The sequence below is a fragment of the Ictidomys tridecemlineatus genome, chromosome 9 (assembly GCF_052094955.1).
Source record: "Ictidomys tridecemlineatus isolate mIctTri1 chromosome 9, mIctTri1.hap1, whole genome shotgun sequence".
Classification (NCBI taxonomy): domain Eukaryota; kingdom Metazoa; phylum Chordata; class Mammalia; order Rodentia; family Sciuridae; genus Ictidomys; species Ictidomys tridecemlineatus.
This window is the reverse complement of record NC_135485.1, coordinates 54,860,191-54,876,723: the sequence shown is the minus strand read 5'-3', so window position 1 is coordinate 54,876,723 and position 16,533 is coordinate 54,860,191. Positions and strand designations below refer to the sequence as shown.

The 16,533-nt window shown below is 36.9% G+C and overlaps 1 protein-coding gene across 2 annotated transcripts; it reads left to right on the top strand.

The window, feature by feature from the left end:
* Positions 1–612: 612 nt before the first annotated feature.
* Positions 613–12,623, top strand: Cox18 (cytochrome c oxidase assembly factor COX18). 2 transcript variants are annotated; one of them, XM_005333255.5, is made up of 6 exons: positions 613–1,132; positions 2,377–2,477; positions 4,880–5,043; positions 5,412–5,536; positions 7,573–7,680; positions 10,456–12,623. In XM_005333255.5, exons 1-6 carry the CDS (start codon positions 791–793, stop codon positions 10,627–10,629), a joined length of 1,014 nt encoding a protein of 337 aa, XP_005333312.1. In that variant the 5' UTR covers positions 613–790; the 3' UTR covers positions 10,630–12,623. The 2 variants fall into 2 exon arrangements, with proteins under 2 accessions (XP_005333312.1, XP_005333313.1); XM_005333256.5 differs by having other exon boundaries at positions 614–1,132; positions 5,415–5,536.
* The last annotated feature ends 3,910 nt before the right edge of the window (positions 12,624–16,533 follow it).

Here is a 16,533-nt window from a genome sequence, read left to right as displayed (position 1 = left end):
ACTACACCGAAGGAAAAAATCCATTTTTTAATCACTGTAGAGGTTAAATAATCCATTCTTTTGATGTATTTTTACTTGAGTTACTGCCCGTGATCCTTATTCTTTAAATCAGAAGATAATACGTAAGATTTTTGCTACTATATATAATGTATCGAAGAAAACTCAATTTGCAGCTGGGGTTTAAAACGTTAGCCGGAAAAGATGGACTAATGAAATATTATACCAAAGACTAAATTATGCCTAATGTTTAACGAATGCTGATTAACAACACTTTCGGGAAAGCCGGCACTTCAGCAAAGCATTGACTCTTGGGCACTATTGTCGTACAGAATGTCTAAACGGAAGCTGTTGGATGCACGAAAAATGGTGATGAACAACTTCTGGACACAAAACCACATAGCAAGCAGAGTTCACTACCAATAACACGATTAGGCTTGGTGAAAACCAAGAGAAAGGCAAACGCAGAAGACTAGATTATAATGTAAGCTCTCCCTAGAGAACACCCCGCCCCTGTCCGCAGTTCCGGTCGGGACCCCAGGCGCTGGAGCTCCTCCAGTGAGTTCCAGAATTGCCTAGTGCCGCGTGGGAAAGGTGGGACTTCCTTAACTCTTACGTCATCTCCAGTGCGACGCAAGACGTCACCGACTTGAATAGGAAGGTCAATCGGAAGGCTGCGGAACGGCGCCCACGGCTACGCCTAGTACAGTTGGCGCCTGTGCGGGGTCTGGGTTGAGTGGTGTGAATCGCGGGTCCCGGAGTCCCGCGACCTGAGCTCCGCTCCAACGTAGGCATGATGTGTGGGATGGGTGGTCGGTGGCAGCGGTTGCTACCTACCCTACAGCTGCGGACTAGGGGCCTGCCTCTTCTGCCATCCCTCTGGAACGGCGCCAACCCCCCAGCTCTCCCAATGTGGGCGGTGGCGTCAGTTTCTGCAGTTTCCCCTGACGGTGCGGGCGGCTGGTACGAGGCCCTGGCCGCGTCCGCGCCGGTGCGGGCCGCTGAGGAAGTGTTGCTCTGCGCGCACGCCGCCACAGGCCTTCCCTGGTGGGGCAGCATCTTGTTCACCACCGTGGCCCTGCGCGGCGCGGTCACGCTGCCCCTGGCCGCTTACCAGCACTACATCCTGGCCAAGGTGAGGAGCGCTGGGCCGCGCGCATACTTGCTGTCGCCCTAGCAGTGGAGGTTAGACGTCTGCCTGGGTGTCAGATCCCGCTATGGTACCATAGTGTTATTGTTAGTCATCAAGGCCACTTTATTACTAAAAATTTTAAGTGGCATTGGATGTGTAAATATTCTGTCACAAGTGTACCTGAAATTTTCGTTTGTCCTCCTGGGTTTGTGCTCAGAGCACAAGTGGTTACTCAACTTGTTCATGATAAGACCAGTAAAGAAATGAGAATGTTGTTTGCATGTACAAATGTTTAAGAACGAATTCTACTACTATGTATAATTATGCACCGATAATTTTTTTCACACTACAAGCAAAAACTAAAGTCATCAAGCTTTACACTTAAAAAAAATCAGAAGAAATTGTATGGAAAAAACTATGTAACATTAACATCTTAAAAAGTTTTATCAGGCAGTATGTCAGCGGCATCTTTGACCAAAGTATTCCAGCTTATATTTCTTATAAGAAAGAAATTACTAAGGTATCAGTTTGCAAACAATATCTTATCTTGGCACTTACCACCTGTAACAGTTTTGCTGTCACTTGACTTTTTAGGACATCCTTCTCCTTTCTGTGGTGTCAGTATAAAAATACCTTCCTTTACATAACAATTTCATGATATGAAATCATATAACATGAGTTGAAATGCTTTGAAAACAAAAAGGGATTATTATTGTGAGATTTCATAAATATGGTTTTCATATTATAGTTAGGAAAAAGTTACTGGAAAGCAAAACAAGAAAGGTAGCGGCAGCAGCATGAAGGCAGTGAGCTTCTTTACAGAAAGAACACAGGGCAAGAATAAATGCAGTTTTTAGTTTTGGTTTTGTGGCTATCAGAACATACTAAAAGCATATTAGTAGTGTGCTGTTTTCTCTGTTTACATTACTGGAAAATCTAGGGGTGAAACAGTAAAACCATGGATGCAGTTTTCATTTAATACTTAACAATTCTGTGCTGTTATACCTTTTAAAAGGGAATAGGATTTTAGGGGTTAAATCTCTTACCTAGGATTAGACAACTAGATATACAAGCTGGAATTTGAATTTGTGACTAAGGACATCCCAAGCAAATTGACATTTTTTGCTTAGATTTAAAGTTTTTTGACATAAAGCACAATTTTAAAATGAAGGAAGAATAAAATTATGAAAGGTTATGAATAAGATCCTTTATGTGCTCATAACAAGTTCTACTTTTTCTTTAGCTAGGTGGAAAATTTGCAACCAGAAATAAAAAACATTGCCAAGCATCTTAATCATGAAGTTGCAGTTTATGCACATCAGTTGGGATGGTCCAAGAGAGTTACAAGGTAAGTAATTTTATGCATATAAGACCACAAATTGTGTGTGTGTGTGTGTGTGTGTGTGTGTGTGTGTGTGTGTAAGAGAAAGAGAGAAATGTGTAAGTGATGTTAATTGTTGGTTTGGGTAAATTTGTCAGGAAAGTAGTTCCTATTTCATATTCTAATAAATCAGTATGTGGCATGATACTTTTATATATTGAATAAAAAGCAAAGAAATAGAACAGCAAAGATAAGAGCCTACTCATGGTTTTTATTTCTGAGATAGCAACTTGCCCAGTTCTTCAAATCCTGAGTTCTTTTGATCCTTTCACCTCAGCCTCCCAAGTTCTAGGACTACCTTATTCAGCTTTATTCCTATTCTTGAGGGACTCAAACCCACTGAAAAAGGCCTATCATAAATAATGATGACAATGAATTAAGGAGAGTATAAAGAGTATGTGCAAAGAGCTAGGGCATTAATGAAGGTTTTATGACATGAAGATACTTTGCCATTCTGTTGGAATATTGGTCCAGAAATTTGCAAATTTGACCTTTTTGAAAAGATACAGATAATAGACCACATGAAAGGGGACATAGAAAATGTTAATGCCATAGTAGAAGCATTTACATAGCCATGGTGCTGCTCAAACCACTGTGGTGGTTCTATGCCTCTTGGAAAGCCCTTGTCCAAAGATGCTTTACTGTGCCCAAGGATGTCTGTAGTCATCTACTGGGAACTAAGCTACTCGCTAGTTGATTTCTAGTCTTTATTAGACTGTAACAAAGTAGTCACCAGTTCACAACAATGAGAAAAATAAGGGTTTTGTAGTATAAGTAAGTGTTGAATATATTGTTATTCATATATTTTATACAGATGTATATTTGCTATCTTTAATATGAACTCGTGTCTATATTTAGTGCAAAAAAGACCTGCCATTTTAAAAAATTATTGTGATAGCTCAATGTCTTTGATAAAAGTAGGCAAGCCTATAGTTTTGAAATTTTATCTTTCAGAGAAAATTGATTATTTTTGCCAAAAGCAAAAAGAACAGATTAATGGCTATTCACCTGGGTTATGAACACAGCCTAGATTGTGGCACCTTGCTTTTGTAGCACTGGCAGGATGGTTGGCCTGATCCATCCTTATACAAACTGTTGACTTTGTAGGAAGACTTATCTGATGAGGGCTTTCTGTATTTTTAGCAGTGTTGTGTTGGGAGTCTGTTAGGTTATATAATACTTCCAAAGCCATGCTTATGTGGAAGTCTGGTTTGTTGGATGACTGAAAGTCATTCAGGAACCAAAATGTGCAGGTGTCATTAGAGAAGTAACTAGAGGTAAAGTTAGAAAAAGAGAAAGGCCTGAATGTATTATCTTAATTCAATACTATAATTTGATTAAATTGAACAAAACTATTGAATGCCTGCCTTATACAAAATGTATGATATAGGAAGCTGGGCGCAGTAGTGCATACATATAATCTCGTTGACTCAGGAGGCTGAGGCAAGAGGATCACAGGTTGGAGACCAGCATCAGCAACTTAGTGAGACCCTTTGTCAGAATACAAAAAGGGCTAGGGATGTAGCTCAGTGATAGTGCTCCCCTGGATTTAATTCCTAATGCCATATGTATATAATGTAAGAGATTTAAAGATGAATAAAACCGAACCCTTGCCCCTCAAGGAAACTAGACTTATGAACAGAAGTAATTAATGTGGTAAACAGAAAACAGATTGAGAGAATCTTCGCAAGAGAGTTCACTGAAACATGGAGATCAATTTTATAGTCCAAGAGAATATACAGTACAAAATCATATAGCTACAAAAGATAAAGAGATCAAGTAATAAGGTTTAGCCATGCACAGATTTGAGTAAAATGGACTTCCAGCTTTAATATTTCTGATATTAATTGTAATTAGACCATGTCAGGAGTGAAATTTTCTGTTAAAATTTAATTGACTTGCAGGCACAGTGGTGCAGGCTGTAATCCTAGCAAATCTAGAGGCTAAGGCAGGAGGATCCCAAGTCTGATGCCAGCCTCAGCAATTCAATGAGGCCCCAAACAGCTTAGCGAGACCCTGTTTTAATAAAAGATAAAATGGGCTGAGGACATAACTCTGTGGTAAAGCACCCCTAGGTTTAATCTCCAGTACAGCAACAACAACAATAAAAACAAAAGGGAAAAAAAATACTGAATTGGCTAAAGACCATCAGAGACAAAGCCTGTAGTCTGAAAGTATCAGATTTATCACATTGTTTTACAATTTTGTACATTGCTATAGAAGTTTCAGTAAAGGTTTAATTTGCCTGCACAGCATATCATAATTAAGACCCCTTTAACTGTAATCATAGCATGTGTGTGTTTGTGCTTTGGGGATGAAGAACTACCAGCAGTCAAATGATATTATCTTTCCCTCTTCCCTCAAAATAGGCTCACTTATCTAAAGAATATGAGGAGGCTTGTTTCAGAGCTGTATGTTCGGGACAACTGCCACCCTTTCAAAGCCACTGTGTTGGTCTGGATTCAGCTTCCAATGTGGATCTTCATATCTGTTGCCCTCCGGAATTTTAGCACAGGGGGAGCACATTCAGAAGGTAATTATTATAGAAGTTCTGCTTCCCCAAATAAGTTCTTTAACATTGGTTGTTTTTTTTTTTCTTTGTACTTAGGAAAGAAAAAAAAATCATAGTTTTTATAATTACCATTTACTCTGTTTCTCACAAGGTATAGAATTTAAAATCTGAAGTGTAAATAGGCTAGCTGTATAAAGAAAAATATTTTGTATTGAGTAAAAAATAACAAAAAAGAAGAAAACATATTGTGAATAAAAATAACCTTTTAAAACTTTTAAAATCTCTAGTGTTAGGGGTACTTTATTAGAATTGTCAAGCTACTTAGGTTTTGTATACTTTCCTCTGCTATTTTTAAGAATTCTATTATTTGATTTATAAAACTGTTTCAGCAGGTTTTTCTGTTCAGGAACAATTAGCTACTGGTGGGATCCTCTGGTTTCCTGATCTCACTGTGCTGGATTCTACTTGGATTCTTCCTGTCTCCCTCGGTGTCACCAATTTATTAATAGTGGAGGTCAGTGATTTTAAGTGATATTTGTTTGACATTTAAGTCATTAGAACTTTTGTTGCTGCTCTTCTGACATCAAATATACATGTTTGAGTTGGTTCTGAGCTGCAATTGAGACATTAACTGAGGCCAGTCCCTTAACCTTTCTGCATCATAAAATTCTCATAATTAAAATAAGATCACTGAGTTAGAACACTTCCAAAGTCTCTTTCAGCTCTCAAAATACCTGATTTTAATACATTCAGTTTTATAATTTACTTTTGGTACATATATTAATTAAGATTCTTGATCAATCTGATTTTATTCCCACAATAAGTAGTATTTTGTGTGTATGCATAAAATGAAAATTTGTAGGTCAAGAACACAGTACCTGACTGCCATTTTCTTGCTAAATGATCTTAGAACTAAGTCATAGAATTTTTTTTACAAGATGAATTGAGAAAATACATAAATATAAGGTATGTCCTCTTGGTCTTCTCTAAGCCATTATCATGTGCTGCCTTATCAACAGTTTGAAGGCATGCTTATAATTTTGTAAAGAACTCTTCTCAATTGAGTATGCTGGCACATTGCTGTAATCCCAGCAACTCAAGAGGCTGAGGCAGGAGGATTGCAAATTCGAGGCTAGCCTAAGAAAATTAGCAAGGACCTGTCTTGATATTTTTAAAAATTTTATTTTTTAAAAGGCTGGGGATATAGCTCGGTGGTTAAAATTCCCTAGGTTCTGTCCACAGAAATATAGACATACACACATGCACACACACAAAGTCTCGGACTCAGACTCTGAATAGACCACACATAGAACTGGAAGAAACCTTAAATTTTCTTTTTGGTACTGGGGACTGAACAAGGGGCACTCTTCCACTGAGCTATATCCGCAGCTGTTTTTATTAATTTTGTAAAGTCACTGAGGCTCGACTTGAGCTTGCAGTTCTCCTGCGTCAGGTCCCTAGTTGCTGGAATTAGAGACATGTACCACCATTACTGGCTAGAAATTTTTTTACCATGGTTGGAATCTCACAGACCTCAGGTCCACTGATCCTTGGGAAATCTAAACATCTTTTTAAAAACATTTCTTGTATACTGTTTATTTATTTTTTCAAATGAGGAAAATGAAGATGATAAAGCCTAAGGTCTTGGGTAAAAATTTCTTGAGGAAAAACTTTATTTGTAGTATAAATATATTTCCTAAGAGCACCTAGCATAGCCCCTTGAATTGGTTGATAGTGAATATTTGGTATAAAAAAATGTAGTGATAAACAAAGGTTAAAATTAATTAATATCAGTGCTCTAGTCTTTTCCTCCATACCCTCTAATGACTAATAAAAGCTTGTTTTTATTTAATATACAATATGTGCTGGACATTTTTGTACACAATGTACATGAATTAACTCATTTAATTGTTAACCTTGACTATAATGACCCCATTTTAAGGAGCTGGGGGAAAAAGGCACAGAAAGGTTTAAAGTATTGCAATGTTATTCAGCCACTAAAACTGCAGGGATGCTGTCTGACCCTAGCTAGTTTGGTTCTGCAGTCATGATAATTACACTGTGCTTCCTCTTAAATAATTCACACATCGTAACTACTTTTCCTAGCCTTGGTTCTCCCCTTTACTCCATGTAATCAGGTCACAAATCTATGGAGGTATCTATTGAATGTATTTTCTATACCAGTCACTATATTTAGGTGGCAACAAATAAAGGCAATGATTTCTACACAGTTCATGTCTTTCAGGGATTCTTTAAGCTCCATTTAAGAATTCTGCATAATTGGGGCTGAGGGTGTAGCTCAGTTGGGTAGAGTGCTTGCCTCAGATGCTCTGGGTTCAATCCCCAACATCATCACAAAAAAAAAAAAAAAAAAAAAAAAGAACAACTTAGAGTAGAGGAAGAATTCTGCACAATTATTAAGATTTTTTTTTTTAAGAAAGATGATCAGTCACATAAAGTTATCTTAAAGCTTAAGTTATTTTAAAGCTTGTCTGATATAATATGCATTGTACTAATCATTGTATGTATACATATATTCTCCTCCTTCAGATTTTTGCTCTACAGAAAATTGGAATATCTCGTTTTCAGACGTATATTATATACTTTGTCCGTGCTCTATCAGTATTGATGATTCCAGTTGCTGCAACAGTACCTTCTGTGAGTAAGCACCAGCATTGTTTGTGTCATGTGCTAAATCTTCTCCTGAGCTTAAACTGACTGGGATCTTGCCTCTTTTATTGAGTTTCCTCTGACCACTTGATCTCTTACTGATATGGTAATGTGTATGATAACTAAGCTACTCTGTTTTTATCACTAAGAAATTTGGACATTTCTTGGGATTGGTTAATCTTCTTTTATGTAAATATGTCTTAACTCTCCTACTAAATCAAACTCCTTTTTCCTGCCTCTGTTTTTTTAATCTTTCAAAGTATTTTACATCATACCAAATATAGTATTTGCCCTATTTAATTAGTTGATGTATTGAACTTTTTCTTTCTGTATAGACAGACTAAAGAAATTAGTTATATTACTTACCCTTTTAACAACATTATGAGAAAAGTACATTTGTCCTTATTTATACCTAATTAAACTTTTGATAAAAAATAAAATTTGTTTTAAGTTATTTCAGTTCTTTGTGTATTTTCCACAGATACTTTAAAGCTGTGGTAGGTAGCTCCATCTTTACTCAAAGCCAACACAGACCATTAAGTAGAATGTACTTGTTGCTAGTAGTTAGGGTTATATCAGCAAATATTTAAGTAATTTATAGTAGTTTTAGAAATTAGGAGTAATATGTTTTTTATATCAAAATGTGTTTTTTAAGCTATCACGTGAATATAATTCTATCTTTAATCCTGTGCAAAATAAGTAAGGTTCCTCATCTCTGAGATACACATCATAATGTCTATGAGAATTACTGAAAAAGCATCAAGTACCTAGTATAGTACTTTCTATATAATGGTAGTATTATAAAATATCCCATAAAAGTAGAAAGAATAATACAAATTTCATTGCATTTATGGGAATAAACAATACCAGTTCAATCAGAGAAACTCCCCCTAATGAAATAAAATAGGAGCAATGAAGTTTCAGTGAAGGATCAGATTCAGAGTAACACATCTAAAAAATAGTGTGTCTTGAGTACCAAAGCTTATTCTGTCAAACATAGGAAACCAAGAGTTAGGTAGTTAGGGATGATGTGCCAACTTCTGAAGACAGTGGAGACCCACCTGCTTCTCTTTCCTTTTTTTTTTTTCTTTTGTGGTACTGGAGCTTAAACTTAGGGGTGCTTTACCACTGCATCCAATCTTAAATCCTTTTTGTAAAATTTTTTGAGACAGACTCTCCTAAGTTGCTGAGACTGGTCTTGAACTTGCTATCCTTCTGACTCAGCTTCCCAAGTCACTGGGATTACAAATGTGCCTGCCTATCTCTGCTCCAACATCCATTGTCTGTGATTTCTCTCCCTAAGGCTACAGGATGATCATGATGACTTCTAGAGCTTGCTATCTTGCTGCTTTAAATACAATCAGCTCCTTTTAATAAGCATTGCCAGCTATCCCACCAAACTATTGTGTTTATATCTTAATTGTGTGGCCACACTTGACTGCTGAAGAGACTGGGAAGTATGTATAGACCCTCCTCTCCCGCTCCAGATGGTAGCGTACCCAACTGAAAAATCTGGATTTTGTTGCTCAGGAAGAAGAGGGATTGATATTTACATGAAAAATTATAGTCAACGAGGTTAGGCTTAGGTGGCTTTCTGGTTGATGGATAAGTCAGATGATGATAGCTAATGTTTATTCAGTGTTGACATTTGTGCCAGGCACTGTAAAATGGTTTAGGTACATTACCTCATTTAATTCTCCCAAAAGTGCAATAAGGTAGGTACTCTTTTAATCTCTACTTTGGTGCTGAGGAAACTGAGGCACAAGTAGGTTAAATAACTCCCAAGTTTTTACCTACTTATGCTGAGTCCTACCACACATCCAGGCTGTTTGGCTGTTGCTCTTAACTGCTATGCTAATCTACCTTTGATGACATTTATATTCTGCCCTGAAAGATTTATTTTGGAACAGATGCAAGTGCTTAACATAGGCCATATACTGTGCTTATTACCAACTATATGAAATATCTCATTTATTCCTCAAAGCAGTCTTTTGAGGTGCATTAGTTTCTGGCCTATTTTAGGTGATGTAACTGAAACAAAGGAAAATAACTTATGAAAAGTCAGATAAGTAGCAAATAGGATCAAACTAAGGCATTTGTCTCTACAACCAGTACTGAACAACCACATGGTTTTGCTTGTGGGGCTTGACCCAATGACAAAAGTTTGGAACAGATGTGTTGTATACGAGTGTTTTGAGAGGCTGTAGAACTTGGTCATTGACCTAAATAAACAGTCTGGATGATAACAAAAAAGAAAGATGCAGCTAATGCTGAAGCTCTCTCAAGAAGGCAGAGATAATGCATTCCTGACTCCTCTGAAACACTGGTAATGGGGAATATTTGGGGAAGATAAATGAGTACATGGGGGAAAATAAGGTCTAGGGAGTCTTAATATTGCTATCACAAATGGCCACAGCCCCATTTTTCGTATTCTACCCTCAATATATAATCAGTTTGTCAGAACCTTTGGTGGAGAAAAATATGCTTAATTGCCAAAGTGGGGGTGAGATCACTCCTGGGCCTTACCTGACAACTGTTTTCCGCCATCGACTTGATACCAAAAATACTTCTTTTTGCTTTTGGTTTTCCTCTCAACTTACTTTCTTATTAGATCCCTCACAATATATAATAACTGCACATGTTAACTTGGTCCCAGTGTACTTTCATTTAGAGATTTATTTTCTTTTTTATTGCTTTTTTGTCTCTGGACTTTGTATCCTTCAAGAATGGACAAGCACTAATATCCATGTTCTCTCTTTTTAGTCAATTGTTCTCTACTGGCTGTGCTCCAGCTTCATGGGCCTTTCACAGAACTTGCTGCTGCGTTCTCCTAGATTCCGCCAATTTTGCCGAATACCGTTGACCAAGTCCAATTCAGATACTCCTTATAAAGACCTCTTTGCTGCCTTCTATGCCAAGTTCATTTCAAGAAAATGACATATTTTCCAATAATTTTGAAATGATTGTATCATTATGACTTTAATGTATTAAGTTTAAATATTTAGGTATTATTTAATTTGCCTTTATATAAAAATCATGAACTCTCTGAAAATGTATGGGTTAAGCTATAATCCAGATATATTTGACAATAATTAAAATCTTTGAAGTACTAGAAATGTAGTATGCTTAATTGTGAAAGAGTATGAGAATGAAATCTGTCCCAGTTCATAAAATTACAACTTGTTAGAGGTGTTTAAGAGAATGGGATCCGATAACGAATGATGTCAAATTGTACAAAAAAGTCCCACACATTAAAGTTTTGTAAAATAAAAGGATATAGTGAGATGATTCTTAGTATTTTGCAAAGGGGCAGAATTACAGACTTAAGTTTTTAAGTGTACATTCTACTGGGTACAGTATCACATACCTGTAATTCCAGTTACTCAGGAGGATGAGGCAGAAGGATCAAAAGTTTGCAGCCAGCCTGGGCAACTTTAGCAAGATCCTGTCTCAAAATTAAGAATAAATAAATAAATGAATGAATGAACAAATGAACGAATGAATGAACTGGAAGTGGTAGAGCACTTTGCTTGTCTTGTATGTGCTAGGCTCTGCCTGGGTTTAATCCCATGTACCACCAAAGGGGGGAAAAAAAACACCTATGCATTCCATTTTCTATTTAAGAACTCTGGAATACAGAATATGACACTATTTACTGCTAGAGCCTAAAGTAGAAATTTTTAGCCAAAGATAGAAAACTAGAAGGGCTGTTACATATTATGAAGGTGATTTTAAACATTTATTTGGAAGGATAAAGTATTCTAGTGGGCTTGTGAAAGAGACTTAACATAGGAAAACTTGACAGGTAACAGAAGTTATGACTCCAATTTTTTGCTTAATTTGGAACCATGATAAAATTAATTATGGTTGAATATTTAGGAATAAGTTTGGCAGATAAATTTGAGAAGATTATAAATTTTCCTTGAGATAATATTTGGACCTGATTCTAAGAAACCTTGTCATACCATCTTTTTTTTTTGGTAGGGGTGAGTACTTGGGATTGAACTCATGGTCACTTGACTAATGAGCCATATCCCCATATTTCATTTAGAGACAGGGTCTTAATGAGTGCTTAGCGCCTCACCATTGCTGAGGCTGGCTTTGAACTCGCCATCTTCCTGTGTCAGCTTCCCGATCCATTGGGATTACAGGTCACATAATTGCAAGTGAAGTTGTGCAGTTCAGAGACTGAGCTATTCAAGTGTTTTCCATAATCACCAAGTAGACCCTTGTCTCCATGAGCAGCTGAGAGCCATAACATTCTAAGAGCTTAGAACTGTTAGTGGCTAGAACGCCAGCAAACAAAGCAAAATGAAAACAACTGAACCAAACTGATATCAGCTGAGGACTAACAGCCACAGAGAATGTCATTGGGTGACTGGAACAAATTACCATGATTGCAAAGCCTTAGTGTGATACAGTCCAAAAGCAAAAGGAATTACTAGGAAATTGTGAACTTCATGCAATAATTAAAATTCTCTCATTGATATTGCATTATTATGTTTTGAACATTTTTGTTGTCAGATGAAAACTAGTTGTGTTCATTAGGTGTATTAGTTTATGCTACCAAGACAAATTCTGTTATGCTGCTCATACCACCAAGAAGATATTATTGAATATATTTATTGGAAATGTTATAAGATTTATGTTTTCAAAATATACTTTTAAGATTGTAGAATTTAGGGTCAACCCAAAGTTGCTCACAGTCTGGTCATAGGGATCACCCCTGGAAAAAAAAGGATTACTTCCACAAAAGATGATCCTTCATCTCCCATGCTTAGAATGCCTGAAAATGTCTGTTTTACCTGTCTTTTCACAATCCCAATTAAGAAGGATGTATGAAAGTATTTTGATAGTAATTGATTGATATCCATAGGAACCACAAGGCCTGACTGATATAAAAAATAAAAACAAAAGGAATGTCTGCAAAATGCCCAAGTGTTATCAATGAGATTTAAATTAAAGAATACTTTCCTCCACAGACCTTGCCTAGTTCTCAGAACACTTAACTTTTGCTTTGCTGTAAATTGAACAAGAAGACTTATTAATGTAGTTATACTGAAAGAATAAGTCCTAAAGAGAATCTTTTTTCCTCAGGTTGTACCACTGACTGCCTTCTTAGGTAAGTTTGACAAGGTATCTTTGCCTTTTATTGCCTAGTCTTATACTGCTGATTTTTTTGTGGGGGGGAGGCGGTGTCAAATGAGGACTTCTGGGTATTTTAGTTAAAATTTTTGATGGAAAGACCTGGAAATAAAAATAAATGCTCCGACAGAGCAGTCACTCTTATTGAATTATTCTACATGAGGCAACCAAAAAAAAAAGACATATCCTTGAAGATCTTCACCAGACTTCAGAGGTCTAAGAACTCTCTTACAAGTTGCTATGGAAATGCCCAATTTGTGTTTTTTAAATATTTTGAAATTTCACAGGCGTGCTTCTTTCCCTTTATATTCCTAACAAGGCAATTACATTTATTTTTCCCTATTTGAGAATTGGAAAGATGGTACTGTATTTGATTTAGCTTTGATTTTTATCACTTTATTATGGGAAAATCATAGCTCTGCAAGACAACTTGAAAATGGAATGTGAAATATACCTATGTTCATGTCTCCAGCTGCATTTGTGTGTGTTCCAACTTGCATACAATTAATAATTTGAGAAATTTATTCTAATTATAACCTCAAGCTTCTAGAATGTTTGTGAATGATGAATGCTTCTGAGGGTGGGAGAATTAAAAATATAATTCTGTATTATGAGATTTCAGCTTCTTATTCCACGCTGTTTGAAATTTATTTCGTGGGTTGATACAGGCGAGAAATTTTTGTTAAGCTTTATAGAAGCTCTAGTTTAGCCTACAAATATTAATTTGTATATAAATACATGTCCCATTTTGGATTCCAAATAAAAAATAGTATTCCCATTTAAAATTATACTCATAAGCAAATGTGATTTCAAAATGAAATATTTTCTGCCTCATCTTTCTCACCACTCCTCCTCCAATGAACTAAACTTTTTTGATGAATTATTATGGTTTATTCTTGTATGTCTATGTGATAATGTGTTATTTCACTTAAAATACAGCTTATTGGGGCTGGGGATGTGGCTCAAGCGGTAGCGTGCTCGCCTGGCATGCGTGCGGCCCGGGTTCGATCCTCAGCACCACATACCAACAAAGATGTTGTATCCACCGAGAACTAAAAAATAAATATTAAAAATTCTCTCTCTCTTTCCTCTCTCACTCTCTCTTTAAAAAAAAAAATACAGCTTATTGTCATTCACAAATTCCATAGTTGCAGAGTCACCTACTCACCAAAACTTATTTGTGACCCCCCCCAAATCAATATTAGTATCAGTTTTGTTATCATGAGCAGATAAACCCATGTCCAGACAACAACAAAAACTTAAGATCACCCTGTGCTGACGGGTTGATGTTTTGCTGTAACTTTCTTTTTTCAGCTCTCATGTGGTAAACAAACATCCTTCTGGTCAATGTAGGAAAATGTTTTTCTCTTTGTGAACTTTTTGTTGATGATGTTGCTATCTAAAATGACCCCTAAGCATAGTGCTGAAATGCTGTCTAGTGACCTTAAGCACAAGGAACACAGTGATGTGCCTTACAGAGAAAATACTTACGTTTGCCAGATGCAGTGGCATGGCCTTGTAATCCCAGCAATGCAGGAGGCTAAGGCAGTAGAATGGCAAGTTGGAAACCAGCCTCAGCAACTTAGCAAGAGCCTGTCTCAAAATAAGAAATACAAAATTCTGGGGATATGGCTCAGTGGTATAACACCCCTGAGTTCAATCTCCAGTGCCAAAAGAAAAGGTAAATTACCTATGTTAGATTAACTGCTTAGGTATGGGGTTATAGTGCTATTGGACACAAGTTCCGTGTTAATGAGTCAATATAGAATATTGTTCTCTGTGTTACTGTTTAAAGACGCTGTATGTGAGTGTGTGTGTGTGTGTGTGTGTGTGTGTGTGTGTGTGTGTGTATAGTAATCCCTTTTATCTGTGGTCAAACTGTTGTAAATTGGAGGTTCTCTATGCTGCCAGAAATGAGTGTTTGTGCCAAAGACCTAATATCTGAGCACTTAACATTCTGCTCAGCACACTGCAGATTGCACAGATGCAGTAATAATCACAATTTGATTGCTATGTGTACTGCCCTACTGTGACATTTGCCTTTATTCAGTTTATGTCCAATCAAAACAAGAAAAGTGGAATTAAATGTGCTTTTAAGGCATAGTAGAGTGAGGATTACTTTGTTACTGAATCCAATGGCGAAACATTTTGTTTATTATAATTGCTTGGCTAAAAGAAGATAATATATGATGACATTATCAGATATCACAATATTCCCAACTCACAGGAAAGCTATAATCAGAAAAATTAGATTACTTAAAATGATAATCTCTTTATAGAATGAATTTTAAATAATAGAATTAATGGATTTTAATTCAGCACAATTGATATTTGAAATAGGTTCTCGTCAGTCAGGTTAGTTGTATGAAGGCTCTGGGATTGGTTGAAATCATGTAGAAACATGCCACTGAGCTACAGCCCCAGCCCCAAAGGCTTAGCGTTTTAAAGAAGCATTCTAGAAAAACTGTTTTCTTAGAGAAAAATTACTGACTTAATTAGATCATACTAATGATTAATGTTGTAATACTTGGATTTTAGAGTCCAGCAAAATTAAGTTATATTTAAAATATGGCATTGGGGAAGTGATCTCAAATAGATCAGTGTTACACATTGAGAATGCAAAGTGCTTCAACTGCTGAGCCACACCTGTGATACATGTGGTGGTGACTGTGAGGATGGTAGAACTGGCATTGGTGGTGGCTGTTGGTGGTGTCTTTTCAAACATAAGAATTTTCCTGGAAGACTAGCCCTGTTGTTATGGGAGCCCTGGCCCTGGATACCCTCTGCCCCCAAATTGCTATTCATTGGTGTGTTCCTCTGTTTTGTGCTGTTGTAACAAAATATCTGAGGCTGGGTAACTTATAAAGAAAAGAGGTGTGTTTAGCTCATGACTCTCAGTATGTTCAGACAGCCTGGCACTGTTATCTGGAAAGATTCTCCCTGACTGCATCACAACATAGCAGAGAAGAAGAAGGGGCTTCTCTGATATTCCCACGTAACAGTTCTTCCTTCTTATGAAATCGATTGTTAGTACATTGTAAATACTACCTTGTTCTTCAACAAACTGCCAAGGATCTGTTATGTCACTTCTGAGGGACACACACACACACACCAAAGGTGTCTATGTCTCAGACCCCAGAACCTGTGAGTGTATCCCCTTACATGGCAAAAGAAACTTTGAAGATATGATTAAGATGAGGACCTTGAGATACGGGGATTTGACTGGATTATCCAGGTGAGCCCAAAAGAATCACAAAAAAGAAGCAAGAGATCAGAGAAAAGGGAGGACACAGTGCTGTAATCTTGAGGGTAGAAGAAGGGGACTATGACTCTAGAAGCTGAACAAGGCCAAGAAACACATTCTGTTCTAGAGTCTCCAGGAGGAACATAGCCCTGAGGAGCCGTTTCTAACTCTTTTAAAACTATGAAGTGATAAATTGGTTTTAAATCACCAAGTTTGTATTTGTTACATCAGCAAAAGGAAATTAATACAGCCAGTGATGATTGCCCATCCCTAAACCAACTGTTGGTGAGAGGTGTGGGGACCAGTATACTTCCAGATATGAGTTATGTGTGCCACTCTCAGGACTAGGCTGGGGTAATTCCAATCTAAACTACATGAATGGAGTGTTGGGAAGAAATGTTCAAAGGATGCATGACTTCTCCATTGTACTCTTTTTTCTATTTTTGGTGATA